General features: G+C 40.8%; 2 protein-coding genes across 2 annotated transcripts; both read right to left on the bottom strand.

Moving 5' to 3' along the window:
- Positions 1–502: 502 nt before the first annotated feature.
- Positions 503–4,535, bottom strand: CUNH15orf40 (chromosome unknown C15orf40 homolog). The gene is made up of 4 exons (XM_088525957.1): positions 4,461–4,535; positions 4,242–4,374; positions 3,255–3,382; positions 503–1,229 (listed from the first exon to the last, which is right to left on the bottom strand). Exons 1-4 carry the CDS (start codon positions 4,521–4,523, stop codon positions 1,137–1,139), a joined length of 417 nt encoding a protein of 138 aa, XP_088382083.1. The 5' UTR covers positions 4,524–4,535; the 3' UTR covers positions 503–1,136.
- Positions 4,536–5,830: 1,295 nt separating this feature from the next.
- Positions 5,831–20,612, bottom strand: BTBD1 (BTB domain containing 1). Its single transcript, XM_088539897.1, has 8 exons — positions 20,196–20,612; positions 14,002–14,158; positions 13,287–13,392; positions 11,550–11,747; positions 11,082–11,274; positions 10,403–10,490; positions 7,327–7,473; positions 5,831–6,387 (listed from the first exon to the last, which is right to left on the bottom strand). The coding sequence occupies exons 1-8, from the start codon at positions 20,591–20,593 to the stop codon at positions 6,229–6,231; spliced, it is 1,446 nt and encodes a 481-aa protein (XP_088396023.1). The 5' UTR covers positions 20,594–20,612; the 3' UTR covers positions 5,831–6,228.
- Positions 20,613–21,783: the final 1,171 nt, after the last annotated feature.

The following is a 21,783-nucleotide window of genomic DNA, read 5'->3' as shown; positions in this document are numbered from 1 at the left end:
GAGGAAAGTATAACTAACCTGAAACAGACAGTTAGAACATTTTCCTTCTTTTTATGTTGGCCATTAAAATTACATTGTTTCACTTGTAAACTGAAAAACACAGTAGAGAGGAACATTTCAGACGCCAACAGTTACTGAGAAAAAAAGCAGTGAGGACATTCTGAGGAACAGCAGTGAATAGTGGTGTATCACATCAATTTGGGAGAAATATTGCTCTAATCTTAGTTGGCTTTGTGAAGCATGATAAAGAGAAAATTTAAGGCTTCCTTATTTCTTTTAAGGCTTCATTATCCTGGGTCACTGGGCAATTGCCCCTTCAGTTTCAGACTTCTTGTTATTTGTGTTTTAAGGCTCTGCTCCAGTTTCTACTGGCTAGAATACTACTCATTTTTAAGCCATGAAAAGAATGAATACAAGCCCTGCCTAAAAAAAAAAAAAAAAACATTGTACAAAGGGATGTCTAGGAAACTTTTTTTGTTAAAAATATAAACACAAAACAAAGTTTGAAATATTTTGCCTTTTTGTTATTAAAGAGTTATTACATTTGGCATTTAGCAAAGAAACTATGACTGCATCTCTGCAATTATTAAGTTCGGGGTCAGTTTTTCATACTGCAAACTTGTGATTTCATTCAGTTACTCAGAAGATGATTCTGCTTCTAGCTTGCTTGTGTGCTCAACAAAGGATACTGGCTTCAAATAACTTTAATTTAGATATACAGATGTGCAGGTAACAAGGAGAACTGCATCCTATGTCTGCCATCAGATATTACAGTGAATGCTCTTTACCATCTAGATTGATCTATCCTTTTGCATGGCATTTCTAAACGGTTCTCTGAACTATTTGCTAAGTGGATGAATCTTACAAACAGAAAACTCTCCAGAGGGCGGGGGGAAAAAAAATCTGTACTGAGTGAATCAGACCTGGAACCTCTGTAAAGACAAGTTTTTCCACTTTCACGACATACCGTGACAAACGTGAAGATCGAGACCTACACAAACACTTCAACTGTTCAGCAGCTGTATTAACAGAGGGGCAACAATTATCTTTCCCTAGTCATTATCCACATTCTCAAAAGGACCAGATTTACATAATTTACCAAGACGCATTGTTCCATTTCCTGCTCTTGTTTTAGGTCAACTGGAAGCTTCTTTTTTCAGTTTTTCTAGTATTTCATCTGGTGTCATCGATACCAAAATCTTCACCACTTTGTCACGTGATTTACCACCCTAGTTTAGACACACACACAAAAAAAATATCTTTCAGAGAATCATCACCACATACACATTCCAAAAATCTCACTGTAAAGCCAATATATCAGATACTTGGAAAAATAATGCTTATCATTTGGTATACAAAATTAACAACAGTGTGATATGGTTCATCAGTGCTTTTTCTAGCTATTTTAAAGGTGAAAAGTCGTATCTACTATCGTATTAAAATTAGATTCAGCTGCCAGAGCACACCCTAAATTAATGCTCTTTTTACAAGCTACAAGGAGAAGCAAGAAGTACATAACTGTTGAATCAACAAGAAGTAAAAGTCCAACTGCATTTGCTTTTTGTTTTTTAAAAAGGTACTATATATGTTTGATAGATGTGGACTTTCAGATCTTCCTTCAACATTGTGTCCCAAAGAACAGTAATGACTTGAGTTCTCAGATTGATCATTATCAACAGGAGGAAAAGAAATAGCATTGCAAAAGAAAGTGTAAGACACTCCAGATTCATACAGCATTTATGAACAATAACAACAAAAATCTTTCAAGTGTTACGTACAAAATTTGTATCTGATGTAGGAACTGACAAACCTGTAACCTCATTTCATGTTGCCCAAGGTCACAACATTGCTGACATTCAGTAAAGATGTTAGAAACACATTAGCTGTATGTTAACTTGTGGCCTAGCAGGAAGGCATTTGAAAGTTCCACAAGGGACATCCTGAAGGAGGAAAAAGTTCTTAGCTCTAATATACAGAAATAAGGTATGAATTGTAAAAAGAAAAATAGATTTTGAAGCAGTCTAGCCCACTGATGAAAATCAAGACACTGCATAAAAGTCCAGTAACTCCTTTTTTTTTTTTTTTTTTTTACTGGATCATTTCCTACTTGGATTGGTTTTCCTACTGTTAGCACTTACAAAGTAGCAGGTAAGAGAGAACAACCAGTACCCAAAATCACTTATTTTGCACACCTAGCAGATCAGAAGGAAATGTGAGCCACAAGGAAAACACAGACTCTACCACAGAGACATGCTTCACCAAGACCAAACAGGGCTTGTCAAAGACAAACACTTGCATGCAATTATTTGGGTGCTGTAGGCCAGAGCAACTCAGCCAAGAAGGTCAGACAATGCTGCTCCCTTTTACGCTTGATTCTACTTAACATGTACGAGAATAATCTAGTTAAAACTCAACACCCCTTGAGCAGGATGGGCAGAAAAGTTTTGTTATCTGTAAAATATTGATAAGGATTAAGTAGTTTGCCTAGCACTCAGGAAAAAAAGAACTTAAACCTTGCCATCTCTATCTTTCAGCAAGGCAGCACTCAATTCATTGATCATGTTGCCATTACCACTAACTGTTAACAGACTTCAACAACTATTACATTAAACTTACTTCATGTTCATAAGCTATAAATGAAGAGGGCTGGAAAAACTGACTTTAAGTACAATGAATTAATAAAATAAATTATTTATCCAGTGCAATAAATAAAACAGTTTCCGCTTGCCAAAGCCAAAACATGGAAGTTCTGCTGTTACAAAGAAAGTCTTAAGACCTAGCTATAGTCGAAGCATCTATATATGCTCTTACAGTCATGGCAGTTGTCATAAAATTTTCACTCAGTACAGAAGTATCTTCCAAAAATATTATTGCAAAATACACATTTTCTACAAAGCACATGAATTTTGTGAAGTGGATTTGAAATGAAAACAAGCAGATCTATAAAAACCATGAAAACATGGAACACACAAATTTTGAAAATATATCACGATGAGAACCATCTGATTAAAGATCTCAAAACCAGCTGCAGTTCCTCCTATACTGCATTTGCTCTGAGTCTTTCCATTAACTCAGTCAAACACCATTCAAATGTAATGTCTGACAAACACTTTTGAACTGAATGCCAGAAACTCGAGTACTACTCGGAGAACAGGCTCCCTCTATCAAATGTTCAATGAATAATTCCAGAAATTTGAAGGTGAACTGCAGTAGGGTGAGACTGAAAGAAAAGGGGAAAAAGAAATAAAAGGTACCTTCTCTAAAACAACTTCACTCTTCTTTACCTCTAGCACCTTAGAGAGGTAGTGACACAACTCTGCATTTGCTTCTCCGTCCGACGGAGGTGCAGCAATAGCTACACCTACTGCCTCAGTTGTCACATCTACAATAAAATATTTTAAGGAGTTTATCTTCAGAGTACTTAAAACATCTGGTTCTTAGCTCTTAAAAGTAACACTTATGTTTTGGAAATAATTTAATTTAAATCCAAATAAGCTCCCAGAAGAGTATGCAACTTGACATTTTTACACTCCACAAATTACTTAGTTCAAACAGTCACCCAGTACAAAAAAAGTACAGACCTGTATAAAACTGGCACTAAGAATTAACAGTTTCTACATTGTAGCAACTGGGGAATTGCACTAAATCTCTCTATATAATGCCCATTCTGTCGCTGCTGTAGGTTCAGCTTTGCAGCATGTAGTGTTACCCCTCAAAGGCCTGCACACAGACCTGTGCTATCGCCAACAGGCTCTTGGCAGCCCAGGGCACCTGCACACTGCGCTGTAACCTGCTGCCAGCATGCTTATGTTTTACTGAACCTCACCAAATCACCTACTGTTTCTTAAACTCTGCATCAGCTTTTAAGCTGACACATATTTTAAAACAACACCAATTATGGTTCAAACTACTTTATTGCAACTGCTTTCCATCCCTGTTAAAACATCTAACAGCTGCAAACGGGCTTTAGCTTCTCTCTGAGGAGAGACACAGGGCGTAGCAAGTCGTGTTGCAGAAGACAGGTGCATCACACACACACACACACACACGAAGACCGGCTTTAACTTGCACGTGAACAAACCCCCTTGTCGCTTCTTTCACAAGTTTCCCGTTCCCGGGGCACGGGCTCCCCCCGCTGGAGCGAGCGGCGCAGCCCGGCAGCAGCTCCCGCCTTCCCCGGCCCGGAGCAGCCCCACAGCCCGGCCCGGCGCAGGGGGAGCGGCGCCGGGCGCGGCCCCTACCTGTCACGGCGCTGCGCCGGCAGCCGGGCTTGGCGCGCACCGTCACCAGCACGGAGCCATCGCTGCCCGCCGCCACGGGCCCCGCGGGGACGGTCGGCCGGGCCCCAACCGCCTCCTTCGCGCCGCCCTTGCCCTGCAAGAGACACCGGAGCGGTCAGCGCCGCCCCCACGGCCCCGCGGCCGCCCCCACGGCCCGGCCCGGCCCGGCCCCTCACCCACCCGGCGGGGCATGGCGGCCGCGCGCCGCCCCGGCAGCCCACGGAGGCCGGCGAGGGCCAACATGCCCCGCGCGGCGCTTCCGGCAACAGCGGCGGCCCCGCCCGCCCCCGCCTGCGCGCTGCGGCAGCCGCGGTTGGGGGCGGGGCGGCTGGGGAGCAGGGAGGGGGCGGAGAGGCGCGTCCGGAGGGCGGGGCAGCGCCGCCATGGCGGCCCCGCGGCCTCCAGCGGCTCCCGCGCAGAACCGGGCCGCGCTCAGGGGCAACTAAAGCCTCCTGGCCACCAACGGGGTCACAGAGAGGCGGCTAAAAGGGGTCAAAACGAAAATGGCTACAGAATTACTAGAAACAGGCCCTAGCGCAAGATAATTACAGCAAGGCAGGGCTCTAGGGTCATTCCGGGGTTAGACTGGAGAAAGATGTGAAGTGTGACCAGAGCAACACCTGGACTGGCTTTTGGGACAGACTAGGGAAAATGTGCATTACAAATCCATAATGAGAAACGCTTTCCCATTTAAAACATGAATCTCCAGGAGGAGCCTCCTCCTAAGTCGAGCAGTTTTTCTAGCACCAGCTGCCTTTTCACAGGCACTAAGGGCAGGTGAAGGGAGTTGATACACAGTTCCATGGTTTAAAAAGTAAACTACTTTACTGCAACCATAAAAGCATTATCAGGGTGAATGTACACACTGTACTGTGTACACTAAACTCTGTAGGAGTACCCTAACTATCAGAGTAGAGAGACTCCAATAGGTTCTAGGGGAGATAAACATTTTCTCACGTGTTCCCAAATTGTTACATAGTTCATAAGAGGGCACAGGAGTCTGTACAGGAAGGATTTGCACTATTTTACCTGTGAAACCACAGCAAATACTGCAGGACGCTAAATAGTATAGATATGTACCTTAAAACATCTAATTACTGTACACACTCTGTTAAACTAGCTGTATACAAAAAAAATGCACTAAGGATTAAGTATTTAGTATTAGAGTATCCATTCATAAAATAACATCATTACAAGTTTTGTATTCTCATTTTCACATTTCATTTATACATTTTCTTACAGGGACATATGTACATACAGTGGCTATCTCTGTAACCAGCTCTGTGTTCCAAAACAGTCCTTCTGAATTATTCTAGATACATCAATATTGCAGATTTTGACTTAGTATTTCTTCACCAGTTGCTGATGTTGTCTGAAGTGCTAAATCCATTAATTATCCATACCTCATTCAAAAGAGTCAAAATGACTCTATCGATCCAGTTTTGCTAATAAACTTTACCAAAAAAAAAAAAAAAAAAAAAAAAAAAAAAAAAAAGAATAATGCAGGTTCATAGGGTCATTCCACAGTCATTTTGAAGAGAAATGTAAGCTGGAAATACAGCAGCAGATTTACTGTCTTTTTAAGACAGGCAGGGGAAAGTGTACACTAGAAATTCATAATGAATAATGTTTTCCAGTTTAAAGGGTGAATTCCATTGTGTCAGAGACTAAGGGGCAAAAACACAAAGCCATTAATCACAGGGTACTTTTTAAAACAATCTTTTCAACATACAGCATAGTTATTTCACCTGAGGCTTTGTTAAGAGGAAAAGCTAAGTTAATCCCATTCTTCCAGTAATCATGCAGAGAAAAGAGCTTTTCTGGTATCACTCAAACAAGTTAATTTTGGTTTTAAATATTCATGTAATTTCACAGAATTTTGCGACTGCCATTAATAGTGAGCTAGAGTCCACTGATACACTGATACATCCAAGGTGATCATGTGGTTTTATGTATAAAATATTATTTCTGGTATTTGTCCGTCTTCTATTGATGTACCATTATTGTTACCTGGTGAACTGTAAAAGACAAAGCATGTTTTGCTAGCAGTAGGAGATTCATGTATCACTTTCTTCAAACCTTTTGTTCCATAGTGAGAATCAGGACCCTAGAAATATCAGAAGAGATTAGTCACTGAATGAGAAGCACGCACCAAAACTCATGAAGTGTGGAAGTCTATTGACTTAGATTATTATAATATATATACTGTATCCACAGCACTTATGTACAAAACCACATAGAAAAGCAGCAAAAGCTACTTACGTAGCAAAGTCTACATAAAAAAAAAGCTACTGAAAGTAGACTTAAATCACTTGATTTTGCCTTGCTGATAATGATCAAATGTTTTATAGTATTTTTCCTTGTTATACTGATTGTCCAAACCCTTATTTAGTTCTCTGCCTCAGCTGCTTCTTTTAAACGTGCAGTAATTTTTCCATCATACTCAACTTCGATTTCTGTATAGGAAATTAAAATTAAAAGAATACTGATTTTTAATTGAATGAATTGATTTGTATGAATAAATTTATTTTTAACTTTAGGAGGAAGCATTAATAAAGTAAATCACTCCTTTCTGTATTTCAAGAATTCCACAAAAAATGATAAAGCTTTTGATTTTTTTGGATATAGTTCTTTGCCGGAATATCCTTGATAAAAGCAATCTTTAAGAAAGAGAAGAAAAAACAACCCATGCACACCTTGAATTTTAATACAAATAGCTGCCAGATTAAATATCTTAGGTTGTGCTTTTGCCCACACAGAAATGATGACTCTCATTAGGATCCATTCCCTTTCTGAGTAAGGCACTGGGAAAACAAAGGAGAAAAACTGAAGATAAAGTAACATCCCCACCTCTCTTTCACTTCAGTTACGAATTCTCTGCTGTGGCACAGAACAGCGTTATCACAGTTTTACACATTACCACAGAATTTAACTGCAGCCTTCTTCAGCACTGAACTTAAATTCAAGACACTCCTCCATCAGAAAACAAATACAGATTAGACAAAACCTTGGCTCAGAACAACAGTTTCTTCCATACTGTTCTTACTTTCAGTGTAGCACAAGCTGTGTAGCAAACAGTTGGTAGAATCTCTATAGGTTCTTTGAACATAACTCTGAATGTATTGGCAGTTCCGTCACAACTAAATCCAGTATCATTTTGTCCTAGAGTCTGATTCTTCTCATAATCGATTATCTGCATAAAAATATAAAAATGGTGTTTTGGGGTTTACAAGCTTGGAAAAGATTCCTGTCACATGCATATTAGAATATTACACATGGGCCCTTGCCTACTCCACCCAGTTTTACAGGAAAGATAGTGCAACCTCAGAACTGGAGGGCAGGTATCATTTCCCAGTATTCCCATTAGGATTCAGTGGGCAGCAGTGGGCTGAAGCACAGCTTGCAGGTTTTTGTACAGCCTGAACTCAGCCCACAAGCACTGCACTCCAGGCAGGCTACAGTCTTTGCCCAGGAGGGATAGATAGTTGTTAGACTTTCTGTTTTTGACCTTCATAGACTACATACGATCCTGTACCTAGATTCGCTAATTGCTGCTGTCATCTGCACAGCCCACATGAGAACTGCAGAGCTAGGGTGTAGGCCCTGCCTCCTCCTTGGCTCTGGCTAATTTAAACAAACAAGTTCTCACAAATAATGTGATACATTCTCAGAAATAAAAAGAAACTTGTACTTCAGTGTTCCAATGACAAACAATCCCACTATCATACAATTATGCATGTTTTAAATTTAAACTATTTTAAGACAAGAATAAAAGTGTTTAACTCTTACTATAGCTCTCCCAGCACTTCATGTATGTCCAGAGGTAGAAGGCAAAATTTAAATACCTGTCTGAAAAGATTGTGTGACAAGCTATCAGATTCATCAGGAACTGGGAATGCTTCCAGAATAAAGGGAAACTGTATAGACATGTGGCCTTCACCCAAACCATAGAGGTGCACTAGCCTTTCAGGTTAGATCAGAAGTGTTTTTTTTTTTTTCTCTCCAAGTGAATCTCATTCATGTATAACTTTCACTTAATATGCTTCATTTTGCCCTGAAAAAACTAAATTCTTTCAGAGGGAATAAATCTGGAAAGTACACTGAGGGATCACACCAAATGCGTTTCATCTGCTCCCAGGAATTTAGCTTAGAGGATCAAACAAGAGTTAGTACAAAGTAAAAATCCCAGAACGTGCATAGTGTGGCTGCTGGGTTTTCAGTACCAACTGTTTTGTTCTAAAGATCTATTCCTAGTGCACTGTGCTGCTTGCACAGATGTGGTTTTAAAAAACAAACTAATGCAATTTCAAATCAAGGAATTTTCAAGTGATTTTTCAAACTGAGGAATGTGGAAAAAGCAACAAAATCCTTTGAAACCTCATCCCAGATACATTCTCTCTGGAACATCATAAGAGAGAAGACATAACATTCTTTCATGAGGAATGGACACAAAAATTCTTATCCCTAAGTACAGGATGGTCAAAGAATGGAAATAACCTAATTGGAAACAGAAGACAAATAAAGTGCCGTTTCAAAAAGATGCCTAGAAATGAACCAAGCGTCTCAACAGCTGCTAGAAATCTATGGAATAAAATGGGCTGAGTGAAGCTATGGATTTTCTTTTTCCACAAAACTTCCCGAACACCTATAGAGTGCTGCAAAACTGGTTACAAAAATACCAGGACAGCAGAACGCTGGTCCCAGAGTACTAGTACCTGTTAGAAAGCTCAGAATCCAGTCAAAACTAATTGCAATAAACAACACAACTCATATAGCCTCGCAGTCCATACTTGATATGGTGCAGGATCAGTATTACTGCCCACTTAACTAACTAGAAGCCAATCATGACAGGAAATAGAAATTTAGTGATGATGTAAGTTACTCTCCCAGGTTGGCCAAGTGTCATACCATGTCATACCAGGACACGAAGCAGGGAGGACATTTTTAGATGCTATCACTGACCATTTCGTGAGCTTGCTTACCAATCACCCAGCAGAAGGAAATGCAACTCTCGATTTGGTACCAGGAGATGAGCAGGATCAGATTTGAAATTTCATAATGGAAACACTATGTGACAGTGACCATAATATGTTGAAGAGTCAACATTCCTACATAAGCAACCAAATCTAGTTGCTAAACTTCAAGTTACACTAAACATCAAAGAGAAAAACAAACAACAACAACAAAACAAAACAAACAAACAAAAAACAGAAGCTTGCTGAAAAGCAGCTATGTTCTCAGTAACCCTAAAATTTAAATAGCTATAAAAACAGCTCCCGCTTAAGCCTGAAGGAGCGGCAAACAAGATGTCCATCCTTCCAAACAGCTGTAGGTCTGGACAATGACAAGTCCCTAAGCCCAATACATGTCCTAGGCAAGCAAGGAACACAACGTACAACCTGCTGGGTCAGACTACTGCTCTGCTAGGTCCAACGTGCTCAGAGTGTGGCAGCAGAAGGTGCTTCTGATGAACAGGATCAGAGGCCAGACGATACTGTTCATTTCCCCAACATGCACAACTGCTCTTCTGGGGATGCTACAGACCAGGCCTGAACACAGCACTCAACATGTGAGCACACCTACTTTTCATACAGCAACATGGCACCGCCTTCTATCTTGTTTTCAGTATTTTTCTTGGTCACTACATGTTGCATGTTGTCACTGCTTTCAGAGAACTGTTGCTGACAAATCCAAGATCTCTTTCCTGATTTGTAACTGCCTAAATTACCAGAAATTTCAATAAAGGACAGAATTAGTGTCCAGTGAACAGACCAGAAACTTGTAAAATTCTTTGCTGTAAGTTTACAGGAGTTCAAGGTTAGGCTGGACAAGCATTCTAAAGATAGATTCACTGGGAGCTACTAAAAAGAGAAAACAAACCATTCTCAGGAAATTCCCCACACTGAAAATAGTTGGAGGCCAGACGGGGAAAGAAAAATACCATATTGTTCTTACTTTTTCCTAGGCACCTGCCTATGATCACAGCTGGGATCAAAACACAGATAAAATTCTTTGCCTGACATATTTCTCCTACCCTTTCAAATATACACTAGATGTTTTGCAAGTACTTGTCTGTAACAAGCATAGTTTCACATATGCTATTTCAACAGAATATACTGTACCTGAATATTAACTTGATAATCTGTGGGTCCGTGAATAGATCCATATAGCCCAAACCCCACTATGGAAATTCTTCTATTAACTGTGAACCTAACAAGACACAAAACAAGAAAGAAATTTAAACAACTATCATGTTACCTTATTCCATGTCAAGTAGAACAGATTCCTTCTGAAGAGTAGGAGAGCAAGCTTAAAAATGACATTACATTAATATATTTTCAGTAATGTTTTCTATTAGATTTTGATGGTGATATACTTAAGGTATCAATTTTGCAGATAAAAGCTTTGTTAACACACAAAGATATTCTGAAGTATTCAGGATCGCTAAACAAAAGTAAACCATATTCTTTTGAATTTCTCCAAAATAAAAAAAGATCAAGACTTGGTATTTTAAAATGGGATACGCATCAAATATCCAATCACCAGAATCCCGTACTCTGGGATGCATTCAGCCTTCTAAAACTTTGTTCTTTGCGACTTCATATTTACTATGTGGAACAGCCTAAGTTCCACCCCCAAAAAAAAGAAAAAAAAGAAGGAAAAAAGAAACAGCCGAACCTGCCCAAACAGAACCCTCATATTTATTACTGTATCTTTATGCCAAAGAAGCAACTGTTGAGTAATATGTTCCCTTTCTTTCCACAGTTCTCTGCCTCTCCTCCAAAGTTTCAAAAGCCATACCTAATCCGATCACTTGTTCCACTGTAGCCCCAGCGACTCTCCACTTGCTGGAACCTGTTAATGCTGCATTCTTTTCCTCTAAGACAACATCTTGGTCGGTCAATATAATCCACCTTGGGTTTAGGGTTGACAGTAAAATGAAGAAAGAGATTTACTACTTCCCGATCTGACAAGATTCCAGACTGAGCAGGACCTGTGAAAAGAAAACACTTCTATGGCGATTCTAAGAGTTACTCCAACCTGTTGTATTTAACCACACATATTTGCAAATGACAGACTGACGATTTGACTGTTGACTTTTAAAAATGGCAAAGTTTTCCAAAGGCCATAACATCTTCTGCAGGATGATTTACTTTGATTAAGAGTGCATCACATCTTAATAGAGTAGTAAGCATCTAAACACTTGAGGATGAAACACATAGTGCAGAGATACAGTCCAACAGTAAGACAAAGAACCCAAACACTCACCTGCTGCAAACTCTTCAATAGTCATTAGTGGAAAACGGATTAAGGAAAGGGCTCTTCCAAGCACTTTTTGTTTGTTACCAAATGTCACAGGCAGTTGTTGTCTTTGGCATTCTGCTTCTGCCCAACGAACAACAGCTCCAAAGAGTCTACTTTCCCGAATGCTAAGGGTGTCTCGTTCCAGAACTGCACATAATGTGTCTAAAGAAGAAGTTAAGATTTGAATCAATTTTCATTCAGACTAATAACAGTTCTATACATTTCAAGTGAGCTTAATAGCTAAACAAATAAACATTAAGGACATTTATAACGAGGCATAAAAGACAATTTGTCTTGTGTATAAAGTAAATTTGAGTGGTAGACGTACACTCCTAACTAAAAATCCCTACCCCTCTTTCTGTCATAAAGATGGTATATTATGATCCTGACTCCTAAAATTATATAGGACTAAGACTGCATATAATCTCTATAGTGACCATAAAAGAACTAAAGAACTTCCATAGCTAGGAAAGATCGAAAGCAGAATTGCTATAAATAGAACTATGAATTTCTATAAATAGACTAATGACTATACACTATGAAAAAAAAAAAAGCTATTCGTGACAACACTGTCTTATTCTCATCAGCACATCCACCTGCCAGTCTAGATCACCTGCAGACATTGGAAGTGGTGGTCACAAAGAAAAAAGAAAAAAAAAAGAAAATTCTATTAGAACTTCTTCATTCTTTTATATAAACAGAACACAGTCCACTCCCTAAGAAATACAGTTCATATGTACAACTTTAATAGAATCATAGAATGCTTAGGGTTGGAAGGGACCTCTAGAGATCATCCAGTCCAACCCCACTGCATACGCAGGGTCACCTAAAGCACGTGGCACAGGACTGCATCCAACTTTGATACTGGTAAAGTATAAGAAACTACTTGGTGAACACCAATTCCAATAAATAGTACTGCGAAGAACCACAAGAAATAAGCCCTCCTTGCAAGTCTAGGTGAAAGCTAATTTAGCAATAATTGATAGAACTTATTTGTGAAAGGCTTTTATTTATAACCTAAAGCTTGAAGATAGAACGCAGGATATGAGGTATGATTTTCACATGTGTTATAAAAGCAATTTTTCCTGTATTACTTACTCATTCTGTCATTTTAAGAACAACAGATAGGTAAGAAATCTGTAGTGAATATTTAAGTTTTAGTCTGCTCTACTTTTCCTCTCATACAAGTCTGAAAAACAGTGTTTTCACAATCTCAGTATTCTGCCTTCTTCAGGAGTTATTACATGCCCCAAATTGGAGCAAGGTACATCTGGTGTCATAAAAAATATCACGGAAGTCCCAACAGATTGGGACTTACCAAAGGTGGAGATGAGCAGTCACACACAGTACCATAAACCCACTGAACACAGGAGCTAACAATGACTGCTTAGTTTCTTTAAGCAGCTGGAATACCACCCTTAGTCTGAAATTCTGACACATCTTAACTGAACTGGAATAAGATTTCAGACATATATATGAGTGGAGTTTGAAAAAAATGAAAGTAACCAAATTTACAACTGCTGACACTTGAAGAAGAAAGTGAATGAAATCAGTAGTTTTTTGGGTTTTTTTTTTTTTTTTTTGAATAGATTCTATAATTTGTATCTATTCTGTGCAAAACTGAATAGAGAAGGACCATGCAGCAACAAAAGTATGGTTCCTTTCAGAACTGTAATACTCCGGACACAGAGAGTAACTTACCAATGTCAATATCAGTAAAGCCTTCTGCACTTATTGCATCCATTGTACTTTTGTCTATTGTGTCAAGACAAAGACTAGCAAGCTGAGGTTCATCAAACAAACGAGCCTAGGAAAATAAAGAAATACCAGTTTGGTTACTCTGGTATTGCAAGCATCAAGTTGTCAAACCACCAAACTTAACAAGCAAATATTTTTACTCTAGAATAATTTAATTTATAATAGGCTGATTTGTCTAAGTATACCTTGTGTTTATCCCTTAAAGGATACTTTAATTGTGTACTACTTTGAAGATTTCAGAGAACTCACTGCACACAAGTTTTGCCTCATGCTAAAGTTTTTTATTCTTGCAATATGATAAGTGAAATAAGTACAAATCAAATCTACTACAGTGAACTGAAATACAGTATTATCACAAAAGTTACAATATTTGTATAAATACACTGGAGAGCAAAGTGGCCCTGTTTGAAATGTCCTGGTACATTGCATTTTAATTGAAATAAATAATTAATAATAATAAAAAAGCTTTCCTTTCACATTAACATTACCAAATAAGAAGTCAGAATAAGTCTATAAAACTGCTAGCATACAGTAATGGCAATTTTTATGTATAAACTAGACTATGTCATGGCTAGACGCACTGTGAAGTATTATTTGGCCATTTTTCTCCAAATATTGCTTTTCCGAGGAAATCAGAACTAAGCTTGAATGAACCTACCTGAGTAAGTAACATAAAAGCATTATCTGCTCTGAGGTGCTTAGTTAGAAAATCCACGCAATGTGCTTCCAGGGCTGGAACTGCATACTTCTTAGCAGTATAAAGGGTGGTCATAACAGTTTCAGGACCAATTTGAACTTCATCTGAGTAAAGAAATCTGAAAAACAACACACAAATATAGACAATGAAAATGTATTCTGATGGGCAGTTAAGTACAATGTAAGTCTCTTTGATTTGAAAATACAAGTCAAAAAATTGCATTATAATTATGCAACAGCTGACCACCTGACATTTTTATAAATTAAAGACTAATAAAACAGTTGAAGAAAAAGTATTATATTAGCCTAGTAGCCTACATTTGTTTTAAACATGTTACTCCCTAAGACTGATCTGGCTGTACAGTTATACATAGCTACTACATCGTAAACAACAGCTGAGCTGTAGAATTACCTAACATACGAACACAGTCTCTTCTGATGCACCGGGAAGAGTTGCATTTCTACATATGTATTTATAACCCCCCATGGCTTTATTACTGATTTTAATTTACTGAAAGTGCACACTGGTTTCCCAGGGAGAAGGAGAACAGCGTCAAGGACTTCTACTGTGATAACACCTGATGTCAAAGTCACCATTCCCTAGGGTACAGAAGACAGAAAAAGTGAGTAACGCTAGCAGATGACCTTGAGGCTCCTGTTCCTGCTGCAGACTGCCACAGCAAACACTCTGGCTTGACTCCACCGCTTGGGACTGAACGACTGCTTGAGGTTCGAGTGCTAGCAGTGAGCCAGGAGATAGAAATCCTCACCAAAACCAAGAAAAATCTTCCCTGAGCAGCTGTCACTTCAAAATAAATGCTGTCTAGTCAGAAGCTCTGTTTAGAAAAGAAGACTTTTTAAAACTAACTGCTCTTTTTTATGACATTGAGATAACAATCTTATCGATATTTCATTAGCCTTCAAGAAGTTAACTAAAAAATAAAATCAAGAAGGTAGAGATGGAAGACAGGTTTAGAAGCTATAATGATAAATACTTTGCACTCAGCAGAGGAAGCTTGTGAAATTAATGAGCCTGTTCACACAAGGGGAGAACTAAGTAATAGAAACCTGCATTTAAAGTTTTGGCAATTTTACTTCATTATTAATATTTTTTTACTTTCCAAAAAATAAAAAAAATACTTTCCAAAAGTAAAAAATACTCAGCCATTGCTAACAGCTCATTCGCGCTAATGCGCAACTAAACATAGTGTCTTCAATGTTAAACTTGGTGTTGCTTACCAAGAGGCAAACATTTACTGTCACAATGCTCAAATTCATTCTTGCATATCTTGGAAAATGATAACTTGGAAAATGTGACGCTTTAGATTAACTCTTTAAACAGAGTTTATATCAAATAAGTTTTAGAAAAGACTTTAATACCATGCCAAAGTGTTAATTAACAAGTTTCAATTAAATCATTTCAAGCTAATTTATGAAAGCTACAATTTATTTATCACTGATCATAATAACAGGCTAATCGCCAATAACTGATAAGTTTACTTTTAAGCATCTAAATTTTCAATATGCAGTTTTGAACACTGAGTAGACAAATTGTTCACTAAAGCACTAAAATAGTGCATTTAGATTTTATTTTTAAAAATAAAATCTATCTCAAAATGCCCTAATCTTGTAAAAGTTTATATGACCTTGAAATCCGAATAACATAAGAAATAAACTTAACAATCTGAAAAAGAGCAGTATAACTAACCATACACCCTCAGTTTTACTTAACCCTAAAAATATTTTGATCTTGTTTCTAGAACATCATTTCAATTTTATTTGTAAAGAGCATACAACTTAAAACCAATGAACTGATCCACTCGAGGAGCTCATCTGGTCTGTGAATCACTTTCTATACCTTTAAAATAAAAGCTGCAATGCAGCTACAAGGTATTAATTTTGGTAGTCTTTATTTTCCTGATCCTTCCTTTCTCAGGAATCTTGCAGGCTTTTTCCTCAAAAGCCAGTTATATGTGGAAAGGGGAGGAAACCAAACGTGGCAAGAGTATACAGGCAAGCAAGGTTTTCATTCATGCGACGTCTGGGAGTTACAAGGTGCTTCTCAATCCCATAGATAACATTCCTGAAGCTCTGTCTCCAGTCCCTTTCCCACTGTGTGACACTTCCCCAATGAAAGCGTATGTGCCAGTGACAAACTCACAGGACTCAAGTGGTTAAAGTTTTAAGCAAGAGCTGCCCAGCATCTCAAGTCCAGCAAGCTGATCGCATGGTGTAGTATGTTTCTGGGCATCGATCACTAGAGGCCATGACAACTCAGAGTAATAAAATATGTAACACGGGCGCAGACTTTTAAACTGAGAAAGCTCATAGTAGGACAAGGCACATTAGGAAGTTACACAACCATTCTGTTATGTGTAATATTTCAAATTTTGTACAGTGCCAATACTCTTCGGGCATTTGCCAGAACCAAAACAGCCTTTTGCAAATGCTAAGTGTCAATTTGCAAAGTTGATGTAACTGAAAAAAATGTAAATGGCAACAAAGTAATACATTATTCTAAAATTTCATGTAATCCTACAGCATTTTCTTTAAATTATTGATTGAGGATCATGAGTCATTTCTCAATTCACGAAGAGCAGCTCTGGGTGCGTCGTCTCTGCTCCTGCGCCAGCAGCTCTCCGGGCTGCGCTGCCTCTCCCACCCGGGGCAGGTATGAACTCGCATTCCTCTGTTTATGCCACTCGTCCTCCTCCATCCACCTTGCACACGTGCATTTAATAATCTATTTCCCCAATCCTTTTCTCTGCTTTCATCGCTCCTTTAATCTTCATTTTATATCCCTTTTTTGCAGATCCCTCCATTCTCTCTTCCTTTGATTTCAAAGGCCATTTATTCTTCTTTGCTAAGGCAAAAAAGAATAAATTTTAAGTAGTTCTTGATTAGCAGACTGCTAAGATCAGTGGGGTTCAAGACTGCTTCTCTTTCTCAATTATCGGTCTCCCTTCCCTTCTCAAGAGTTTCCCATCTCACAGAAAATAATCTGCTCTTTGGACACTGAACAATTTTATTTTCACCTGGGGCGTTGCAGTAGGGGAACACAGTGAGGGATAACAGCTTTCCAGTCAGCTGTTGATTTTAATTAAGGATTTCAAATTTTATGCTGCTTTTCTTTGCTCTCAAGTAAGCACATCTTTTTCACTAGTATAAAAATAACTCAAAGATCTTTCCCAGTTTAGTCATGATCACCCCTCTTTTACCGCCTGTCAAAGTCCTCTGCTAAGACATTTGGAAAGTTAATTTCATCCCATGTTGCCACTTCCCTTTATACTATGATAAAAGTACAAATTAAATTACTGTAAATTGCATTTTAAAATCAGAATGAATGGGGGAAAAAAAAAACTTACTATAAGACAAGCCAAAACTCTAGAACACAGATAGTTACTAGGACACTACTTCGATTTTCCAGATTTGAGCTTCAAGTTAGAAGCAGAGAAATATGCAGTTAGAAATATGGAGGGGAAAAAAAAAAGAGTTGATTAATTATGAATCAGGAAAAAAAAAAGGTAGACAAAATTTGTGGCTTTGACTTAATTTTCAGTTCTTAAGGATTTTATCTGCCAAACTACCGAAGCCGTCAGCTGCTTCAGAAAAACTCCCTTGGCTCCCGTTTGAGAACTCTTCAGGCAAGAGGAACACTGACCCGATCGCAAGCCAAAACACACACCACAGTCAATTTTAGGCCTCTGAGCTCAGCCAGTTATTTTCTAAGAACATTTTCTCCCCTTCCCCAGTAAGTCCTAAAAATCCCCCTCTCTTCCATTTTCATAGCTAAAATTTTAGCCAAAGTGTAGATCATCAGGACTTACAACAACTGTCTTTGGAGGGGGAAAAAAAACAACCCCAACAACTTATTACTCAAATTGCAGTGGTACCATCAGTTAAAGCTTCTCATTATTTTTAAATACCTCAGCTCTAAAAGTCTGGTATTTTAGAAGTCCCTCTCTGGGGAAAAAAAAAAAAAAAGTACGAATTGTAGCCATTTTAAAACTGTAGATGAACATATCCAAGGACAAATTGAAAAACAGATGTCACAAGTCATATTAACTTCATGTTAGCTGTTTTAATTGTGTGGTTTCTAACTGCTTTTTTTTCTCCTCCTCATAAATGTAATTCTCAAGCAACAATCTCTTTGGTAACTAAAGACTAACACTGAGGAAAGTTTACATCCTAAGACAAGAAAATATCAGTCTCACTGGACAGATAAAGATGACTAGTTTAAGAAAAATATGAAAATTTTCATAAAAAACCCCTCTGGCATTATCTACTTTACATGGCCATACTGGCCATATCAACTACAAACAGGACCTAACACAACGCATGAGTAGAAAACAGAAGTGATTGTTTGAACATTAAATAGCTAGTAAATTTCCTCTAAAGTTTTTTTATATCATTAGGATTCTTCCTTTGAAGCAATGCTTTTCTGCTGTGTATGGGCAAAGATCCCACCTCACCTAACTCCCAACCAAAGCAGCTCAAGTTGGATTGTGCAGAGATCAACAGGAGGGTCCTATAAAAGGCTACCAATACTACCTGCCTAATGTATTAATGACAGATACAAGGGGATAGCAGCGCAGGATACAGTTCTTGTGTCTCTCCAGGTCAACCTTGAGAAAAAACAAATGGCCTTACAGTCAGTATGCTTTAAAAAAAATGTGTATACTGGACTGTATTAAAGAAGTTTTCCTCAGGTGTGTTTCTGTTTTGCAATTAGTATTTATTCCAACATAAGCTCAAAATATACATGCGACAGAGAAGCATGTTCTAAAAGCTGCCATGTATTTCAAGCTAAAGAAGGTATCAGATCTGAGGAACTTTAAGTCTTGTGATATTTAGACAAGACACAAGTATGATAAGTTTATTTACGTCAGTCCCCAGGCCATTACGTACCAGCAGCTCTGCAAACACAAGACAGCTTTTGTTTGACTGTAACAACATCTCTTCATTCACTTTTACAGTCTTCAAGTGTTACCCTTCTAACTGTTATTTAAAGCTTGACCACTTCTTTATTTACATTTTGGTCCAAGCTAATTTATCAAATTACAGCTGCTTTTCACTGTACCACAGTGAATATATACATATAATACATATATTATATATATACACACGTGTGTGTGTGTATAAGCACACACACACACTTGCATTTACTTTTTAAATCTTAGAAAAGATGCTTGAAGTGCTTGAAAGACACCTCCTAGTATTTCCCACTCTGCTAACAGAAACTCTTCATCCTATATTTTCACAACAATTTGCTGAGAATTCAGATAGTAAACACAATGCATCTGGTAATCATCAACACAGCTGCCTTAAAAAAAACACAGAAAGAAAAAAAAAGCATTTAAAGGTTAAGTAAGTGTTTAGTCATATTATCATCCCTCAGCAATCAGCCTGACGCACGAAAACCGACAGCAATCATTTCTACAGACACCATAAACTCTGTTTACCAATACACTGAATAAAGGTAAAGGATGGGTAAATTAATGAGCTTTCTGTCAATAAGAAGCTGCACATCCTGTTCTGCCCGTGTTGCAAATTGGTAATTCATCTAGTTACTCTTTTCTTCACTGCTGTACTGATGATCGCTCTCACCTGGGGGGTTATGTGTAAAACCGCTCCATCCCTGCCTCCTGCTACACGCTCCCCCTCCACCCGCAAGGTGGACACCCGAAACGAGCGCCACGGCAGCGGCTGTTGCTGTGGTGAGGCCACCCAAGGCGTCCCTGCCGCCCGAGGAGCCATCGCCAGGACTGACACGGTTTCAAAGTAAATGTCACACGAAATGGAAAGCATCGCGCAGCCGCCTCGGCTCCTTCTGGCCATGGCGGGAGGGTGCAGAGCTGCGGCACCCGCAGGGGAGACGAGCGAGCCCCAACTCCCGACGTTATTAACAATGAAGACAGAACAGCCTCCCCAGCCCACGGCTCTCTTCTCCCTCCATTCTGCTCCACAACCCCACGCAGGGGGAAGGCCGCTCGGACCGGGCCGAGGCGCCGTGGACGCCCCGATCTCGCCGGCGGCCCCGAGGTGGCGGCGGGCGCAGGACGGAGGCAGCGCCGGGCGAGGCGGAAGGACGGAGAGCGTCTCCCTCCCCACCGCCGCCGCTTCCCTCCCGCCGCCCCCGGCCCGGCGCGGCCTGACCTGAGCAGCGCCAGGAAGGCGGCGGGCTCCACGTCGGGCAGCTCGATCTCGGCCGACGTGGTGGCCATGCCGCCGTTGAACATCGCGTCGAAAACGGCGCTGCCGGCCGCCAGCACGAAGCGGTGGGCGGGGATGCGCTGCTGGCCCGGCCCGGGGCCCCCCCCGCCGCCAGCGCCGCCGCCAACGCCGCGGGGGCTGCCCTTGCCCACCACGAAGTGCACGTCGCTGAGGAGCTCGTTGGAGAAGAGGAAGGCGAAGCGCTCCCGCAGCGAGCCCTTGGTCGCCTGCCAGTTGTACAGCGGCTCCCGCTGCAGCACCGCGCCCGCGCCGGCCTCGGCGGCGGCGGCAACAGCAGGGGCCTCGGCGGGCGCCCCCGCGCCGGCAGCGGCCGCCGCCATCGCCGCTCCGGGGCCGGTAGCACCCGCGCGCCGGGGCCTCGGCCGCTCACCGCCCCCAGCCGCGCATGCGCCCCGCGCGCCGCCCTGGCCGCCGGGCTGCGCTGAGGCGGAGGGAGGGGCGGGGGGGCGCGGGGGCGGCCGCGGGGCTGCCGCTGCCGCTGCCGCCGCCCTGGGCCGCTGCTCCCGCCCGCCGCGGGGCTGCCGCCCCGGGGCCCCTCCCCGCTGCGGGCGAAGCGCCGCGGCCCCGCGCTGAGGCGGTGTCGTGGCAGGCACGGCCGAGCGCCGCGGCGCTGTCTCGCCACAAACAGGAACGTGACAAACCGCCCGGCTTCACCAAAACCCGCAAAGGCTGCGGCGGCCCCCGCAGCTCGTGGCCGCCGCGCTTCGGGGCCGGAGCCGTCCCCGCGCGGGCCGTGCGGAACGGCCGGCACACGGACCAGGGGCCTCCGATGTTTAATTACAGCTTCTATGTGAGAAATTCACTTACGGGGCATCTGCATATCTTGTATTTCAAACTTATGGGGAGAAATAGAACCAAAAACCTAACACTAGTGAATGTAGTGGAGAGCATATTTTGGGGGGCCCAAAGCACTACACATCAAACCAAACGCTTCTGGACCAGCGTAAGGTGATCAAACACATTGGCCATTCTGTCAAACTAAAAACTTTTACAGAATGCTTCCTTTGTGGCTTTTGTAAAGCAAGTGTGATTGTGTGACAAGGGAGAAATACAGAAAAGGCCTCCCCACTATGAGGATTTGCTGGTGGACAGGCTGTGCTGGGTTCCTCACTGCAGCGGTTCTGTGACAGGAGAGGTGACACTTGGGAATATGCCAAATGCATCATAACACTTCCATTTAATTAAGTGTCTTTACACTCCTCTGCATTATTGCGTTCAGCTGGAAAGACTCTTGAATTGTCCCCAAAGTTGAGAGCTCACTGAAATACAAATAGATTGTATTTAAGATACATATGATACAAGAACTAACATTGGCAAGTTCTGAATTAAATTTCCTTGGAACTGCAAAATCCTCCTCACAGTAACATCAACCAAGCCCTGTCAACTGAAAAATAAGGTGGATGCTTTTGCCATCTACTGGCGTGTCCTTGTAAATACAGCAGCAATCTAAATCACGGAGCTGAAAGCTATTCATCATAGCTCCTGACTTGTCAGCATTAATGGAAGCATG

This window comes from Tinamus guttatus, unplaced genomic scaffold, assembly GCF_059628265.1.
Source record: "Tinamus guttatus ecotype Peru unplaced genomic scaffold, ASM5962826v1 Tinamus_guttatus_pri_ptg000004l, whole genome shotgun sequence".
Classification (NCBI taxonomy): domain Eukaryota; kingdom Metazoa; phylum Chordata; class Aves; order Tinamiformes; family Tinamidae; genus Tinamus; species Tinamus guttatus.
Note: the sequence above shows the minus strand (reverse complement) of the source record. Positions and strands in the feature narration are given on the sequence as shown.

Bases quoted from the DNA above. Each gene is read 5' to 3' on its own strand.
- CUNH15orf40 (XM_088525957.1), bottom strand. From the start codon at position 4,523: ATGTTGGCCCTCGCCGGCCTCCGTGGGCTGCCGGGGCGGCGCGCGGCC. The intron at 3,383-4,241 runs GTAGGGGCCGCG...ATTTTATTGTAG, and splicing joins CCGGCGCAGCGCCGTGACAG to ATGTGACAACTGAGGCAGTA. The intron at 1,230-3,254 runs GTACCTTTTATT...TGTCTAAACTAG, and splicing joins GTGAAGTTGTTTTAGAGAAG to GGTGGTAAATCACGTGACAA.
- BTBD1 (XM_088539897.1), bottom strand. From the start codon at position 20,593: ATGGCGGCGGCCGCTGCCGGCGCGGGGGCGCCCGCCGAGGCCCCTGCT. The intron at 11,275-11,549 runs GTGAGTGTTTGG...TTCTTTTCACAG, and splicing joins TATTGAAGAGTTTGCAGCAG to GTCCTGCTCAGTCTGGAATC. The intron at 10,491-11,081 runs GTATGGCTTTTG...GTGTCTTGTTAG, and splicing joins GGAACAAGTGATCGGATTAG to GTTCACAGTTAATAGAAGAA.